This window comes from Phycodurus eques, chromosome 13, assembly GCF_024500275.1.
Source record: "Phycodurus eques isolate BA_2022a chromosome 13, UOR_Pequ_1.1, whole genome shotgun sequence".
Taxonomy (NCBI): domain Eukaryota; kingdom Metazoa; phylum Chordata; class Actinopteri; order Syngnathiformes; family Syngnathidae; genus Phycodurus; species Phycodurus eques.
This window is the reverse complement of record NC_084537.1, coordinates 5,250,678-5,269,643: the sequence shown is the minus strand read 5'-3', so window position 1 is coordinate 5,269,643 and position 18,966 is coordinate 5,250,678. Positions and strand designations below refer to the sequence as shown.

Here is an 18,966-nt window from a genome sequence, read left to right as displayed (position 1 = left end):
TTGTGAATGCTGCAATGAAAAATGCTGTACGTTAGTGCATAAGTTAAATGCTGACTTAATTGATAGATTTGAATCACAGTATTTGTCAAACATCTCACCTGAGCTTCTTCTGACAGTGTTTACAGCAGAAACAGTTGTTGTGCAGGATAAGTTTATTGGCAACCATTTTTTCCACTGGGTACACTGGTGTCAAACAGGCTGAACACATTTCCTTGATAGGTGACGAGAACTATAATAATGGAGACAAATAGATGTAAGGTAACAATTGAAAATCATACAGTATAACAAAGGAACATTATAAGTCAATGTCCTGTTTTCATTTCCATCCACTCAAATAGGACATACAGTATTATCGAAACTTGATCTTTTGTTTGTTTACAAATAGTTGTGTCTCTGGAGTGCGTGCCCACACATCAAGTATGTTATTAACCAAAGTTAGCCAGCGGTGGCTTTGTGTGAGGTAAGCAGAGCTGCATTGTGTTTTGTTGGATGCACAGATTTGTTAACTGCATTAGCTTCTGATGAGTTGCACTTACTTGGTTGCTCGATGAAGTTGTCGAAGCAGCGTTGGTGGAGAGGGCAATTTGTGTTTAGCAATGTGTCCATGTGCCGTATACACAGAATAAAGTGTATGATTGCTGCCTCCATAAGCGAAAATGTTTTATTGTCTGAGGGGCGCTAACTTTTTTTCCACATTCGCCGCTTTGTTCGCGCAAGTAGAAGCAAGCAGGTGGTTGCAACACATACTGTCACCGAGCGACACGTAAGAGAAGATGGCCAAGTATTTTGACAAATGCATGTCACAGACATGATATAAAGACTCCTAGGAAGTGTGTGTGTGTGTGTGGGGGGGGGGGGGGGGGGGGTAGTCTGGAAATGGATGACTGCATTGCGATTGTGCATCAACCACATTAGGACAAAAGTAAATTCAGGCTGAACTCGTGAGCTGTCTTATTGCAGGGGAAATCAAAACATGATGTGTGTGATGTGTTCCAAAAACATCTCATGCAAAGTCTTGTACAGGAGCTTTTTGAACTAAAATGATTTTGTTTTCATACTGCATTTACTGACAACATAAATAATACTTTTCAATTGCATAAACATACCATTGTGTATTGTTTTCTGTCATAAAAATATATATATATTTTTTAACATTTTAAAAACACCTCATGAATGCCCATCACTTTTGCGGAAAATCATAAGACACTGAGAATAGTCTTTTCTAACCTGTAATTTATTGAACATTATACAAAAAAAAAACTTAAAAGTATCAGCTCGTTTTGCTTAATTTAAAATAATTAAACATTTTATATTATGTGGTTACAGTAGAAAATCTCTAAGACAAAAGTTACTTCAATAAAAACATCAACATCTTGATCATTACATGGGATTTTTTAAAATGATTAACAAAACCTGATAACACAAATGGAATTCCTTAAAGAGATTTGGTTTGTTCACTGTTTTTCCTTCGGTTGGCTAAATGATACAAACACTTTCCCTTTCTCATTAGTGCTAGTCAGCTTCTTGTCCTCAGAAGGGCGGCTAGATCTTTGCAGTAACGGGGATGTCATGACTTTGTATGTGTTTGGCCCCCCGACCACCTCAAACGCAGCAGCTGATTTGCCATCAGACTGTTCAGTGACAAACGTTGATGTCACAGAAGAAAGAAAAATATTGCCAAAGCCATCCGTCTCTTTGTACGTTTCACTGACAGTCTTTGTCCCAATTATTCCTGCAGGTTCCTCTGGAACTGTTTGCACCTCAAGCACGCTGACCTTGCGCTTTGCTGAGCTGTGAACAGTGTCTTGGGTTGGAGCCCCTTGACCATTCCTCTCTGGTGCTGGTTTGGATGTCGACATGGTGGGCTTTGATTGTTCAACAGGCTTTCTGGCAGCTGAATGAATGGATATATATGATGGTGACGACTGGGAAGATGACTGTCTAATGACTTTGTTTGCTTGCCTGGCTGCTTCTTGCTTGAGAGGACTTGGGTCACTGGGGTGATTTCTTGTGTCTTTGCCTTCACCTGATTTGGCCTTGCTCGACACAATGCTGATTTTCCTGATATTGTTGGCAGGTTGAGCATGTGGCTCTGATTTTAAGGATTCGTCAAAAAGTCCCGACAACCCTGCAATGTCTGCCTCAGATTTCAGGTTGGAGACAGAGTACAACGCCTTTTTAATGGCCTCCTCAATGTCAAGGAGCTTTGCTAAAGTTTGTTCCTTCAGCTTTATTATTTCCTTGCTTGCCTTTTCCAAATCTTCAAATGCAGTTTCAACAGAAGAAACACTTTCTAGATCATCATCCTGTCTCTCGACTTTGCTTTTCTTTGAATTCTCACTTGATGAGACCATCCAGGCAGGGGCATTGTGACAAAATGTGTTTAATAAGCTAACATCTACATTGCTGGGTTCTCCTTCTATCTCTCGCACCTGAGACAAGATTCCCTTTAGCTCCTCTCGCTTCCTCATATTTTCAAATATTTCCATGGCTGCCTTCACATTTCCCTTCATGATCTCATCCATGTGCACAGAAAGCCTCTGTCGTCGCTGAGTCTCTGTCTCTCTGACTTTCTTCTGTCTTAAAACCACTTTATTCTCATTTTCATTGGGGTTTTTTTGTGGTTTGGCACGCAGTCGCCACACTGTTTGCCTCTGACACGTCACACCTGTAGAGTTGTTTGTTAAGTGGAGAGAGGTTTGGTCTACAGTTTTGAGCGGTGGTTGTGTTTTTCATTGGTTTGTTCACCTCACCTTTATCATTTATGACATTTGTTTGGCTTGTGGCTTTTTTGTTTAGGGTCCCTTTGACTGTTCTCTCAAAGTTATTTAAAACAGCCTGCAAGCTCAAGTTCATTTCATGCTTGGGATTGTCCTTATAATCTTTCATGCACTTTTGGATCTCCTCCGCTGCATTGATTTTCTGTATGAAATTTCTCTCCATCTCCAATTCTGTGGCATTGGACTTTGTCACTTGGCAGTTAGATTTTTCGTCACTCAGTGCAGTTGTGTGCCTTGCATCTTTAATGAACGTGTCAGTGGGAAGTTGTGTGTAATAGTGAGCATTTTGAGGAGACACTGGATTGCTTATATTTGAAGGTGACATATTCGGATAATCTGTGACCGCTGGTTTAGTCCATTGTGGCTTTGGTGGCAAAGCTGGCTTCAGGTTCTGTGGTCTCTTTAGCAGGCACGGTGGAGCAGTTACAACTTCAGAACTGGATGATTTTGAGCCTCCATTTTCTACCGGGTAGCATGTTGAGTTCTGTGCTGTGATCGATGGCTGTCCTTCACACGTTACTGAAATTGAAGGAAACAATGTTCTGTCAGATGGAGGGCTAGACACCACAACACTCTGTTTGCGCCTTTCTGAACAAGTTCTCCCTGAATTCCTGTATATCAATGCTGATTTAAAGTCTCCCTTGGAGACATTTACACTAGACTTCTCAAGTGATTGCAATGCTAGGTGGACGTTACCTCTTAAAATGTCTTCTTTATCTGGGAGCCTCTGCTCCATTGCTGCACTCTGCAGAGATCTAATTGCTGACTTTATATCTCCTTTAATAACATCTCCTGGCTTATCTTCTGTTGTCAGACCATTACAACCATAACTTATAAAAGGGCGGTCTGGTGAGCTATAATTGATTAGACCTGCACTATGGGATATGTCTCCCTGCTGGCAAGTGTCAAAGGAAACATGTTTTTCCAAAACTTTGACTGTATCACTGACCTTTGGACAAGTCTTGATTTGTTGGCTTCTGGAGGACGAAGACGATTGCGTGACCACTGTCGAGCTTCCTTCTTGTGCAGAGACATTCAGGCAGTATATTTTTCCAGGAGCAATGACCTCCCGCTCTACATGCATGCTTTGCTGCTTGGCCAGTTGCAGGGACTTTTTAGCTGCCTTCACATCTCCAGATATAATTGTCTCATTTTGTACTTGACTGCCTTCTGGTTCAGGGCACTTAGATGACAAGTCCATATCATAAATAGTTCCAGGTCTAATGTTCTTCCGCTCTATACTCATACTCTGTTGCTTTGCACGTTCTAATGACTGCATTGATGCCTTAATGTCTCCAGCCACAATTTCCTCTTTTTCTACCATGACTGATTGCTTTGCTGCAAGTTGTTGCTTTGCTGTTGAAACATCCCCAGGAATTATTTCATCCCGCGGAACGCAGTTTTCAGCGATGAATGAGCACTCTGATGAAAATACCTTTTTGGTGTTCTTGACATCCCCTGGTAGAACATCTGAAATAGATCGCTCCGCAGCTTCCTTTTGCTGGCAGAGACTTCTTTTTGCCCCCCTGACATCCCCCTGTATAATTTCAGTTTGCTCCTTGCCAAGAATGTTGTGATCAACATCATCTTCTGATGACTCAGAATGAAGAGTTTTCAGGTAGTGCAGATCTCCTTTCTCAATGCAACTTTTGTATAAGTTCACATTCCCCTTCTCATTTTCATCAATTCTACATGTTGCTGTTCTTGGACTGCTGTCGGTGGCTAACAGATTTCCAATGGCAGACTTCACATCCCCTCTTTCAATAACATGACTTTGAGTATCAGTTTCACTGTGTCTGATAAGTGAATAGACAGACATATCTGCTTGTCCACTGGTAGTTTCTTGCATTAGGACTCCTTTCTTGAAGTTCTTACCTTGGGCAAGTATTTCGTCAATCATCTGAACAATGTTTTCTATTATTTGATCCCGATCAATCGTAGATGACTGGTAGACTGGAAGTTGGACTACAGTGGTAGTCACGTTTCCTTTTTCCACTTCTCTAAGAAGAGTAACTTGTGGGTTGCTTGGTTTGAGTAAGAGCTGTAAAATGATGTTCCGGAGGTTGCCCTCAACGACTTCTTCTTTCTGAATTTGGACTTGATGAGTGCTTCCCAGAGTGAATTTTGCCATGGTAACATTTTGACCTTCATTTGTTTCTATTACGATGCCACTTGATAAAACTAAATTCAATTCACTTAATAATGACATGGTGTCAGTGACACTGCTGGGGGTGATCTTGTCCAGTGGAGTTGTCTCAAAAAGCCAGGTTGTGCACTTCACGTCAGCTTTTGGAATGATTTCCTCTGAACCTTGGAAAAATATTTCTTCTGGCTCCTTGATTTTGTCCAGTGGCTGTGATTCAAACAGCCAAGTGCAGCGTTTCACATCACCTTTCTGGCTGTCTTCTCTGTGGACTGTTTTGACTGGACCAGGCTCTTGAGGTTCTCCCCTGAGACTGTCAATTGTTTGATTCTCAAAGAGCCAGGTGGAGGTCCTAACATCACCACGTTGAACGTCAGTGACACTAACCATTCTTACAAACTTACTGTTTGAGTCATCAGATTCAAATATCTTTTTATTTAACTGCACATTACAGCTCCCAAAGTCTTCAGTGACCTTAATAGAAGGTTCCTCTCTGTTGGTAAAGGCGTCCAATGGTTGTGTCTCAAACTTCCATCTAGCTGATTTGACATCTCCTTTCTCGACATCCTCTTGAGTGACAGCTCGGATCACATAAACTTCATTTTCTGGCTTGATTGATTCGAGGGGCTTAGTCTCAAACATCCATCTTGCTCCTCTCACGTCACCACGCAAGACTTCATCCTTTTTCACAGTTGTCACCTCATGGAACTGTCCCTCTTTGTCCCTAATGGCATACAGTGGCAGGGACTCAAACATCATGGTACTGGACTTCACGTCAACATCATTCTCCAGCTGTTCCACACTGACTGACTTCTGTCCAAGAGGTTGCTCATGGATTTTGTCCAGTGATGAGGTTTCAAATATAAACTTTTTGTTCTTTACATCACCACTCACAGCCTCACTAACTCTCTGAATGTTTGCATCTTCATTGTCTTTGTTGATAGTGTTCATGGGACAGTTCTCAAACAACCAAGTGAATTTGTGCACAGATCCTTTCCGGATGTGATCACCACTGTCGTGTTCATCACATGTCGTCACCATTTCTGATCCGATTTCCTCAAGGGACTGGGATTCAAAAAGTTCTTTGACTCTTGAGACATCTCCTGACTGAAAGTTCACTTGGCTAACACATCTTAAATCTTGGTTGATCTGGTCATTTCTTGTGCGATCAAAGGTCTCTGTTTCAAAAAGATGTTTGACTGTTTGAACACTTATCCCGGATTTTACAGAATCCTGTATCGTGTTACAGAGGTTTAAATTGTACTCCTCACCATCTTTTATGCTGTCTAATGGCTGTGACTCAAAAAGCCACGTGATCGACTTATCACTAGCATTGTCAATGGTCTCTTTATCTTTCACGATCTCTGATTTGTCATACAAAATGTCCATTGGTTGTGTCTCAAATAACCATTTGCATGTCTTTACATCACCTTTACAAGGCTTGCCTCCAGCAGAACTGTGTGCCTCCATCTGGTTGAACTTGGTATGAATTCCATCTATTGACTGGGTTTCAAAAAGCCACTTTGCCAACTTGACATCCCCCCTTGTGTCCTCCTGTCTTGTGATACCTTTGATTACCTCAACATTTGTCTTTCCTTCTGCCAGTTCGTGTAAAGGCTTGGTCTCAAACACCCACTTGTAGTTTTGGACCTTCCCCTTGATGAATTCCTCACGGCTGACAGTTGTTACCGTGTGTAAATTTCCAGAGCTGTCTTTTATAGCATACAAAGGAGAATCCTCAGACATTTGATTTCCTGATTTGTTATTCTCCTCATTACAATGAGCAATTTTACTGAGAGGAATTGTTTCAAAAAGATGCTTGAATCCCATAACAGCACCCCTTTCAATCACTTGTCGTTTTACAGAGGAACTCTTTTCAGTGCCCTGGCTCTCAAATATATTTTTTTTGTCTGTTATTGCTCCTTGCTCATCAGCTGAAATGGTAATTTTCTTCAAACACCCAACTTCATAGCTATCATTTAGAGTCTCCATGGGTTGAGTTTCAAATAGCCATAGAGACGTCTTGACATCACCTCCAATTATTGTATTACTTTCCAATGTCTTTTCTTGGATATTTCCTCTTGGTGTTGCTAGTGGCTGCATCTCAAAGAGCTTTGTCTTGTTGGTGACATCAGCCTCTTTTGTGCAGTCAGCCAATGTACGCTTGATCTTGTCCATTCCCGCAATCTCTTGTATTGCTTCAAAAGACTGTGTTTCAAACATCCACCTCTTTCTGTCCACTCCACCTCTGTTTCCCTCTTCCAGAGATATACCCCGAATTATTTTCACACCATCACTTTCCTTGTTAATCAGATTCAAAGGTTGGGTTTCGAATAACCAACGAGCGCTGCCTGTGTTGCCATTGTTGATCTCTTCCCTGCAGATGGATTTGACTGTATGAACATTGCCATTTTTGTCTCTAATGGCACAGCTAGGTTCTGCCTGGAAGAGTTTCACAGTCTTTTGGACATCTCCTTTTTGTTCCTGGAGCTCAGACATCAGTTTCAAGAAGTTATTGTCCTCTATGGAGTCACAACGTCCAAAGTCACTTAGTGGTTTGGTCTCAAAGAGCAGACGTGTCCCACTCACATCTCCTGACTGGATGGGCTCTTTCAACACAGCTTCAACCAATTCTTCATCGTCTTTTTTGTTAAGGGAATCCAAGGGCTGGGTTTCAAACAGCCAGGTGGATGTTCTCACATCCCCCATGACTGAGGTCTGCCTTTGAGCAAGTCCCTCTCTAATTAGCTGTCTGCTATCACAGTGCTCAAACATGGAGGAGGTGCTTCTGACATTTCCACCTGTTAAGTTCTCCTCATCCAGCATCTTCCTGGTGGCATGAGGATCCCCAATACTATCCAGATTCCAGTTTTCAAAGATCCACCTCATTGACTGTACTTCACCCTGATATGCTGCATCTGCTGCCTCAGTGTCCTCTGTTTGCACTGCTTTCATTATGTCATCATCCACAGCATCGCCGAGATGTCTGATGTCTGGGTGGATGTGTTTAAAGAGCCTCTTCAGTTCACTCTTCTGCCTTTGCTGGTAGTATGTGGAAAAGGTTTCTTTCGGCGGAGGCACCGGGAGGCTACTTAATGCTGAGGACCCTTCATAGTCAAGGGGCCTTGCAGGCACAGGAGGAGGAGGAGGAGGAGGCAGAGGAAGATCGTCTTCATCATGAGATGATTGCAAAACTGTGACTTTCCTGGCTGTCTCAGCCATCTTTAAATGAAAAAAAAAAGAACATGCAATAATGTCAGTCCTCATTCAGGAGAACGAATATTAGACTACATGCATATGTTTAAATAGGCATGCAATTAGTATGTGAGTCAAGTCATACATTACCTTTCTGTATGCTCACTTGATGTTTGTCACTGCAAACCATCCTCGTCACACCAAGGTTAAGGAAAACACTACACACAGCTGTTAGTGGAGCATGTGTTCTTCAAATTCTTTTTTCCCCTTCGCTGACTCTCTGCACTACTCACAAAATGTTAGGGACATTTTTTAGGATAGAATATTTTAAGTTCATTCTGAAATGTATATCCCCAACTTTTTTTTTAGAGGAGTGTACCTGTATGTTTATCACTGTGAACTACCTGTTAATAGTATCATCTCACTTTACATTGATCAGGGCATCATGTCACATATCGCTTATATAGTTATCTATTCAATAACTTTGTCTACAAAAGACCATTAATCATTTTCTATGCAGTCATCATGTGGAGATCTTAAATGTAGTTGTATAATTGTCGTAAAGTACTCAAGGATGCTTATGTAAATCAATTCAAATGTTTATTACAAAAAAATAAAATATTATTACAATAGTAAAAATACAAAATTAAAAATAAATTACAAAAAAATTTCATTTCACCTGTATATATTGAAAACGAGCTTGTATTTGTAGTTTGGTTTATCATTTTGGGTGCCACGTTAGCACATCTGCCTCACAGTTCTGAGGACCCGGGTTCAAATCCGACCTTGCCTGTGTGGAGTGTGCATGTTGTCCTCGTGTCGGCGTGGTGCTCTGGTCTCTTCCCACATCCCAAAAACATGCATGGTAGGCTGACTGAAGACTCTAATAAATTGCCCGTAGGTGTGAATGTGAGTGTGAATGGTTGTTTGTTTATACAACCCCAATTCCAATGCAGTTGGGGCGATGAGTTAAACATAAATAAAAACAGAATACCATGATTTGCAAATCACCCGAGTGAGGGTTTCCCCGTGCCAACATGCAAACGCCACACTGGCAATGCCGGATTTGAACCCGGGTCCTCAGAACTGTGAAGCAGATGTGCTAACCAGTCGGTCACCGTGTCGCCCCTAGATTTATATTAAAAAATAAGTAAATCTCAATTATTGGTAGTATTTTTGTTTATACTATGCATGTGTTAAATTTAAAATGAAGTGTGTCTGTAGTCAAGCAAACACAGGGTCACATAAAGTATACTACACACATTCAAAAGCAAACAAAAAGGCAGTCATGAATTACCTTGCTGCTTTTAATTCTTGTCCCTGAAGTACCAATCAATCCCTGTTGAGTAACAGAAACGTAGTTTAGATTTGATGTTAATACACAATTATTATTATGAGGCACACTGAAATGTAACCAACGCCGTTGTATAATGCAGTGCTAAAATAAATCGGATCCCTTCATTTCTATTAGAACATGTTTGCTCGAAGAGATGTGGATGAGACAACAGACATATTCAAATGTTGAACAGCTCCATTTGAAAGATAAGAGTGTTCACTTCCTATTGAATCCCATGGGCCCAGAGTGTGTGGTCAGGAATGAGAGGCATTTCAGGAACTTACTGCTTGCGTTGAACCACCAACGAGGTCAACGGTCGTTGCTCTTGACAGATAGAGAGCCGACCTGTCTCTGACAGAGGAGCAAGTCGATATCCAGTTGCTGGCTTCTGTTGTTAGGATGCCCCTCTTGGCCGGTGATGTCAATGTACTATATTTGTCATCTGCAAAAATAATAAAAAAAATACAAAAACGAACGAATGAGGAAAACGCTCATGAATAGTTATGAGTATTGGAGTTTTCACCACGCTCAGAAAATAAGCAAATCCGAATGTGCCTGGTAGCAGCAATGACTGTATCAAACACTGTGCATTTATGGTGATGTGCATGTATTTAACGGGACCTTGAGTGGAATCTAATCGAATCAGTTTCCTGTTGTTCCACACAATCAATGGAAAGATTTGAGCCAGCCCTCCCTGAGAGGTGAGCACGAGCATTGAGGCTTGAAGCAACTTGGAGTATCAGACAGACTGAATGCAACGCAGACTTCTGAGGATTTTCATGTTTGTACCAACTGACACGACCAAAAAAAGGCCCCACGCGTGTTGCCTGACAGCATTGAGCATTTCGACTGACGCCCAAGAAGGGGGGGAACAACAACAGCAACTGCTAGCTCAGCTGGAGTGACACAGATTGTTTGCACATTGTTCATGTGAGCTCCGAGCCATCGAACCATCAACGCCTGACCAGAAAGAATGCCGCCAACTGACCTCATGAAAAGCATGAAATGGATCCTACTCATAACCTGAGGCTGGATTTCACTGCAACACTTGCGTAGATAGGGTATTCAAATTCAGATTCGTACGTGTAAATATAGTTGGGAAGCGGACAATATGTGTGAGGTCAACAGCTCATGCTACGAATTGTAGCGTTCCAGCTGTAAGTCATGGCCACATTTGGACACACCTCCTCTTTTCGCACAGTAAGCCCGAGCAGGACAAAAGGCCTGAGCAGCAAGCTGGCGCCTTTCACTAGTCCGGATTTAAAACATTTTCATAGATGGGTGAGCAGACAGAATGAGGCACCGAGTGTAGCTGAGAGGTCAACTTGGTCCCTTGTGTAATTATACATACCTCAATTACAGACCGACGGAACGCACATTTGTAAAATGAAGTCATCGCGAATCAAAAGGTCGCGTACAGCAAATAGTTTCTCGATTTACTTGCGGATTTGGACCGTACACATTGAGGTCAAAGCCATTTCTTCAGACGTGTCTTGGATCGGGTTCACTTGTCAAGGGATGAGGAAGAGCTATTAGCGGTGCAGTAACGTGAGGGTGTTGTGCTCCTCCAACAGCTGTACATATGATGCTGAAATGTGCTTGGCATTCTCATTTGGGAGCCGCCTTCCGAAACATCAGCTGTTGGCGATTGTTTCCACATTCGCAGACTGGAAGGAAAACCGCTTTGCCAGGAGGCCGACGTTGTGACACCTATAACACCGCCATCGTGTTACACCAGCAATGCAACTGAGAAGTATGCGAACTAACGGAGTAAACAAATACTTCTTTCCTATGAATTTTCTGACAGATTGTTTCTTGTATTCCCCCCCCCCCGCCCCCCCCCATTTGAAAACATCTGTACTTTCTATTTGTCACTTTATCAAAATAGGCGTAATCATTTAAAAAAAAAAAATTAAAACAAGCAAAGCTGTGACATGGAAGAAGAGCATTAACGATGACGGCAACGCATTCGGAGAAGCAAGATATTCTCCATGGGTAGCCTTATTTCAGTAAATTGTTTGATGTTGTCGGCTACAAGAAGGATTTGGGGCGAATGTGTTATCTCGTTGCCGGCCCAAAAACCAGCGATTTGGGAAAAAATAAATAAATAAATAAAATAAAATAAAAATCTCCGTCCAATCTGAAAAAGCACAGGTGGAATTTGTTTCTCACTTCACGACGTTAGCATAGCTATGGGAGCACGTTTTGATGGCTAGCTAGCTAGTCCTTTAACGACAGTTAAGTATGTATGTAAATTAATAAGAGGGAAACTATTTTATTTGCAGAGAAGTGTTTGTTGTTTTTGTGCCAAGTAAAAAAAACAGGTGTTGTATATAATTGACTGTAAAAAAAAATACATATGTATTTTACTTTCCGTTTTTATACTTAAATGCAGTGCATTTCAGAGTCTGTACATTTCTACTTTAATTTTAGCATAGGAGTTGAATCAGCAGTTGTTCTTCCAGAGTTTTTTTTTTGTTTTTTTTTTTTTTTTTTTGCGCTCACAAAATTAGCTTCACCTGCACATTCCGAGAGTCAATGGGAGCGCTCGCTGTGTTGTCACCAAATGGTCACGCGGTGTCTCGGTTGGCATAAAGCCCGCGGAAGTCAAATAGCTGACCACGGGTTATTTCACGGTGATTACCGTTCATTAATAAATGGTAGTGTCGCGTTGCGGTATTTACATACAGATTGTCAGCGAAGGATTCTTCGAGCTTTTACGGCATCCCCAAGACAAATGAAAGTCACTGAAAGTTCGTATTTAAGGCAAATTCTGGTCGCTGTTGTTGTGCAGAAGCTTTGCTGCGTAGCTTTGCTTGGCATCAGCGGGTCCAAACTTGCATACAGGGACAAAAAGCCAGAAAAATGAGTTTTCTTAACCAATATTATGTGGAAGTGATTGGGACTTCGACCAACAAATGTTAACGCGCACGCGCCAGAATTACGAGAATTGCAGAAATGCAGAATTATTTGATTCACTCATGTGATTACGGTGACTATATCGTACTGCGAGGTGTTTCGAATCGTTTGCTTCTCTTCTCTACAATTCCAATTACTCGCCAGTAAGATGTGCAGTGCAATAGAAGGCCACTCTTCTTACCATGTCATAAATAATAGTGATAAAATGAAAGCTCGGATACTCACAAAACTTTTATCCAATGATCGTTCTCCTTCGGCACTTCTGCTGTGTCTCACTCCCGATGCCTCGGTGATGTGTGATAAAGGTTGACTCCTCTCTGCGGTACTCCACTGGCCTCGGCCCCTGACAGCTGATTTTTATCAGAGCTGTCGCCCCCACCCACGCCCCCCCCCCCCCCCCCACCTCCCACCTAAGAGCGTCTATTTTGGGCGGGTGGCTGCCGGTTGCAACTCAACAGAGTCAATCACCTCCATTAGTCACTGAAGGACTGGGGCACCCCTCAATCTCCCATTCCCACCAATACTTTGTCATCCCCTATAAAGGTCCCTAGATGTGTCAGTGGGTGGCTTGTTGTGGGCAATATCTATCTATCTATCTATATATATATATATATATATATATATATATATATATATATATATATATATATATATATATATATATATATATATATATATATATATATATATATATATATATAAAACATTGGTACTCTTGTGATAAAATGGATCAATAATAACAATTTGGTGTTGTATCACTTCACAAGTTTAGTATGTTGGGGTTTATATTGTCATCCACAGACAAATCATTGTCTTTGTCTTGACACAGGGGTTCAAAACCCCAACAGTGCACAGAAATGGTCTGGTCACACAGGCCCAAGGTCTGCGTCATAATCCATCAGCGCTAGCGTCACTCCTATCTTAAGCGGGTGCGCCATACGCATAGTTATGCATTTACAGCGCTACATCATCATCTTTTTTTAGTTGAGTCATGCCAAGGGCAACAGAAGACTGCTCGGCCAATGGTGACACGCACTTTTTACAGACCTTGAGGCGGATTTCTCCACTACTACACGGTACTTGAATATAGAACATTCCATACTGCCTGCGTGCTGGCGGGCAGCCCGTGTTTTTGGAAACAGGCCGACGAGTTCCCTTACATATTTCTATGACTATAAACATGAACTTGAGCACCACACCTCACCATTTGAGTATCTGGAAACTTTGCTGCGAGACTGCGGGAGGCCATTTGTGGTCCTTCCTCCCTCCCACTGGGTCACCCGCTAAAATAATAACATGAACAACATGAAGCACACGTTCATTCACTTTCTTGTCCGTTATACAGATTTATACTGTTACCGCTGCGATAACTGTCATTTAAAAACTAAACATACAGTAAACTGTGTGAAAAGTGAGTGAACTTACCAATACATCGTCAATACTGCGTTTAAATTTAACTGTTGCCAGTACTCATTTATAATTTAACTTTGTACCACTAATAAATAATCCAAAAATCTTATTTTAGTTGTGTTCTGTCTTATTTGTCCTCTGTATTGTATTTTGTGTACGGTAATTTGTGTAATTTGTTATTGCGGGGCACACCCTAAAAAAAAAAAAACAAGATGCTTTTTTTTTTTTTTTTTTTTGGTAGTTAAAACAAAAACAGACACCAGACAGTTCGGTAAACTTGCAACATCTAATGAGATTCAAATTCAAAATGTTGCTTTTACAAAGATAATAATACAGCTTGATTGTGTTATTTAGTGTTGTACATTTAACAGTGTGTTTGTTATTATTGTGCTTGTGGTTTGCAGTAGTGCAGAACTAAAGTTCTGAGAAATGTTTCAAGCATTTTGTCACTATTTTTGTCACATATGAGGTCAGTCAGAATGTTTACACTTTTTTTTTTTTTTTTGAAGAACCGATTTACAGTATGAATGTTTCTTCTCTTGTCATACGTTTGTGATTGCAACCTATTCTTTTTTATTCTTTTGTCCATTTGATTGTCCTAGATGCATTCTTTCTCCTTTTAAATCTAATAATAATAATAATCCATGACAGAATCCATTCTGACAGAAGCCTGGCTGCCATTCTATCCCAGCTATCTGCAGGCGAGAGGCGGGGTACGCCCTGAACTGGTCGCCAGCCAGTCGTAGGGCACATATAAACAAACAACCATTCGCGCTCGCATTCAAACCCGGGTCCGCGGAACTGTGAGGCAGATGCAGTATCTGATTCAATGTTGCGCAAATGTACAGAACTTAACACACCTGAAAGCGTGTGTCATGACTTCTCCAGTCCTGCAGGGGGCGGTCTGCCTTCCCTCTTGACATTTCTTGCAGACACTGCCGAATTGAGGCGGGCGGTGGAGCTGGAGTTCTCCTCCAGCTTGGCCTTGGACTCGAACAGCGCACATAGAGCTCTGGTACCTGAGGTCTCCCTTTGAGGGAGAAAGTCCATGGAGCGACTTCTTGACAATTTTATGGTTCTTAAAGAGCCCCCTAAGGCCATGCTGTCTCTGTTATCTGGTCCTCTCCATTCTTCTCGCGAAAATCTGTCGGACGTCTGAAAGATTATGCATTTGAGGTAAGGTTTTTTTTTTGTTTGTTCAAATTGCCTTAATAATATACAGTGTTCCCCCACTATTCGCGGGGGATAGGGACCGCGCCCTGCCCCGAATAGCCAAAATCTGGGGGTAATTGACGCCCCCCAAAATGGTACTTTTCTATTAAACAGGGCTGTGGCTTGTTTCAATGAAGCTCCTCCCCTTACTTCAACATACAGTAGTTCCTTGGTGCCAAGAAGCCACAAGATGGCACTAAAGCAATACTTTTACAGGACCTTAGCCTGAGCACACAAAAAAAATAAATTAAAAAAAAAACATATGGGAGGATTTTCAAACAAATAACAGAGGATGGGTTCCAAAAAAGAATTTGTCAATAGGCGAATATGGGGAACATGTGTAAGTTAGCATGACTGTATTATTACATCTTGTTCTACCTGAAATTTATGTGTCACTTTTTCTGGACTCCTTAGGTCACCACAGCTTTGGTAACTGAGGAAAAAAGAAGATTGCCACACTTTTAATGTGAAATCTTATGATTGGAAATTGTGGATTTCAGTTCGCAACATCATGGCCAAAAAGGAGAAATGTATTTTCATAACATGACAAATGGGTGGGTTCAAACAAAAAGATGCTATCTAAGTTGCGTATCTGCCTGCAACTTTGTTTGGTTTCTGGTTCAATCTTGCTGCATCACTCTGATACAGTATGTAAAACACAAAGCTCCATAAAATGAATCAGCTGACAAATTGTGCGGAAGAGAAAAAATAACTAATACAGTATATTGTTCTGAAGCCGTTGGAACACATACTAAAACAAAGTTATTTGTCAGTATTTAACGTGTAGAGGGTGGTACTGCGCAGCTATGCACATTGCAGGACTTACTGATGCACCAGCTGCGACACAGATTTTCTGTCCCAACGGGTGGGAGCTGGCATGTCCCATGACCTCTCCTGAACCCAGGAGAAGCTCCTCAGAGACTGTGTCCTCCTCAGGCCGAACGTCTCCATCACATGTGCACCTCTAACAGCAGCTAGAAAAATCCACACTATTAAAGGTCACTGATGGCGTTCCCCAAGGGTCTATATTAGGCCATAAATTGTTCATATTAAATATCAAGGATATCTGCAATGTCACTGAAGTTTCTGATGATACAACTCTGTACTGCTCAGGCGAACCCCGGAACAGCTTATGACTGCTGTTGAAAATGGACTAATTTCATTGAAAAACCGGTTTGATATCAAAGAATTATCGCTAAATTTAAACAAAGCAAAGTTTATAACTTTTGGCACCAAAAAATAAAAGAGGTTAAAATCACAGTGCATTCCATTAAAAAAGAAAGAGCGTACAATAATACATTTCTTGGGGTGATCGTTGATGGAAGCCACATATAGGCAATGTAGAAACAAAAAAGGCAAAAACTGTAGCTATCCGCTGTAAAATACAAGGATGTCCTGAATAGGAAATCATAATTTACACTTTATTGCTTTCTATTACTTCCATATACGACTTTCGGTGTTGAGATATGGGGCAATGCATGTAAAACCAATATTTACCCTATTCTAAAGTTCAGAAAGTGTGTGGTTCACACACGCTTTTTTGAAAAATAGTTTTTTAAACTAAAGTACTAGAAAATTACATGAATCGGGTATAAATAAAATAAATTGTACAAATATGGCAACCTTGGCGTTAGCTTGACTGTTTGTTTTTTGAAGCCCTTTTTTTAAATTTAATATCACTCTTTCGAAGTGAAATGTTGCCTGATGTTGAAATTTGTGTTGGTGCCTTGATTTTTCTTTTTCTTTTTTTTTTTCCTTTCTTTGTTGAAGTATGTTTTTGATTTTGTAAAGAAGAGCATCGGCGTAATAAGCTGTGGCTTCACCCTACACCTTTTCCGTTGGCTTTATCCTTTGTTGTATCTGTGAAATGACTGATGTCTTCTATGCACTGTTGATGATAATTGTGTTCGACTCTAAGCAAGTAGCTGAGGTTAATTATTATATAACAGGCAGTCACACTGACAATCATATGACTCTGTGAATGTTTATGGTGTCCTCGAAATCCCGAATTGCATTTCGATGTAAAAGTGTGTCATTATTGCTGTATTACAACAAAGAAAAGTGTTCCAAGGGGTCGTTGAATATTCTACATTCATAGAAATTATTCTGAATATAAATATTGTTTTAATATTAATAGTAAAACGCGCGCTCTGTGGGGTCAGAGCAGAAAATTCCCAGACAGCCCAACTCGCAGCATTAATAGTAATAAGGTTATGCTTTCCAATATATAGAAAAAGTGTTGAACCACATACCTACAGAGCAGGTGAAGTCACATGTGCACGGGCGTCTTTGCAGCAGACTTGTGCTTCAGCAACATCTCTCACAGGACAGTGACACCTTCTTTTGTCCAAAGTCCTCCAAAACCTTGTGATTCCAGTAATACGGATATGACATCTGTCATCAAAACACTCACCCAATAAATCTCTATGGCAGTCCTATGTAGCAAACAACCAAAGCAAAGCAGAAAACAAACAGCTTTATTTACAAATGAGTGTATCTATATCATGTATGTGATTTACCGTGGCTACATGATCATGGAGAGCAAACCAGAGACTTGTGTGCACTTGGACAGCTGCCTCAGTGTCGAAATTCCTGGCACAGCTGTTCTGTTACTGTATCGCAAAAAAAAAAAGAAAAAAAAAGTGACAGCATTTTTCCCTGCAGTCCACATACTTACCGTAGTTATTTTACGACCGCAGCCGGAGTTCCGATTAGCCGCCTGGCGCAGTAACATTCCCCGTCTGCCTAAATAGATGTTAATGTTGTGTTGAATTCTCCATACTCACAGTTCATGTGTTGCATACCTCATGGTCAAGAAAAGATGAAACGATGCAGTAAAGTATAATAGAATAATCATAAAAATAATATGTGGGAGTCCACGGACACCTGCCACCATTTCAATTTTCAAGTGCCCAGAAAGTAACAACACATACATTGGGCCCTACAGAAACATTATTTGCTTTATTCACTTAAATGAGCAAAGTATGTGTACATATTGTAATTCATATGGCCTTGCCCCTTCTTCTTTAATCTTGCTCAGTAAACATTTAAAATGTCAAGAGTGCTGTAATTCTTTTTTTTTTTGCATTCATTTTGCCATTTCCTTCCAAACCTTCAACCCTTCAAACGTTATCATACTGTCGCCAGCAGATGGCGCCAGAGAAATTCCTTCTTTCACGCTTTTAGTCCATCGTGAATCTGTTCTTCATTCACTTCATTCGATCCTTAGAAAGTTGCAGTTGTAGTAGCATAGAAAATAATAACATGATAATAACAACAACAACAATAATAATCAAATATCATAATTATAATAATGATTATTATAACTTCATACATATAGGCAACTAACTTGTAACATAAGCATAAGAAGCAGAGGGGGGGGGGACAATTACACCAGCTCGGCTCCAGTCAGTCCTGATGTGAACAGCCGAGAGCAGAGTAGGTCAAGTCCTCCTTCCTGCTGCTTGCTTCTGCCAACACTCACATGGAAGCACACGTGACAGCACAACAGCGGGCTGGAATTCCAAGAAAACGCAAGCTCTCACTGCTGAGCTGATACTCACGTGCACACGCACACACATATTTCCCAGTGTGTATTTGTGTACACTTTTTATATTCACATGGGAGGCCACCACCATTCACCATTCACATGTCTATCTGACAATGTGAAAAAAAAATAAAAAATAAATTAAAAAAAAAAAGGGGGGGGGGGTGTCAAATGCAGCCACACAGCTGCTTTTCTGTTACACGTACAGTAACAGATAAGATCCCAAACTACGTGACCTACTTTACACCTCCGGGCTGCGGCTTGACTTGCTTTCGGTCTGAGTGATGGCTGATGCTTTCGATGAGAAGGAAACAGAAGTCAATGGTGCCCCAAATAAATGTTGTTGGCCCAAATCGAAAGGGAAGTCGCAGTGATGTCAGTCAATAAAAGAAACTGTTGTATTTGACACAGAAAAGACAAGTGC

At 41.0% G+C, this 18,966-nt stretch overlaps 2 protein-coding genes across 2 annotated transcripts; both read right to left on the bottom strand.

Annotated features, from left to right (window-relative positions):
- Window positions 1-1,280: 1,280 nt before the first annotated feature.
- LOC133411697 (xin actin-binding repeat-containing protein 1-like) lies at window positions 1,281-2,723 on the bottom strand (the record flags this gene model as incomplete). The annotated part of the gene is made up of 1 exon (XM_061694349.1): window positions 1,281-2,723. A coding segment is annotated over one exon (1,269 nt), but the record flags the coding sequence as incomplete, so codon positions are not given.
- Window positions 2,644-17,604, bottom strand: LOC133412033 (xin actin-binding repeat-containing protein 1-like). The gene is given in 11 exon segments (XM_061695020.1): window positions 2,644-3,299; window positions 3,730-8,145; window positions 9,416-9,457; window positions 9,739-9,896; window positions 13,578-13,656; window positions 14,644-14,688; window positions 14,690-14,938; window positions 15,374-15,428; window positions 15,822-15,969; window positions 17,248-17,359; window positions 17,515-17,604. Coding segments are annotated over 9 exon segments (5,172 nt in total). The 5' UTR covers window positions 15,947-15,969; window positions 17,248-17,359; window positions 17,515-17,604; the 3' UTR covers window positions 2,644-3,296.
- Between the last annotated feature and the right edge of the window lie 1,362 nt (window positions 17,605-18,966).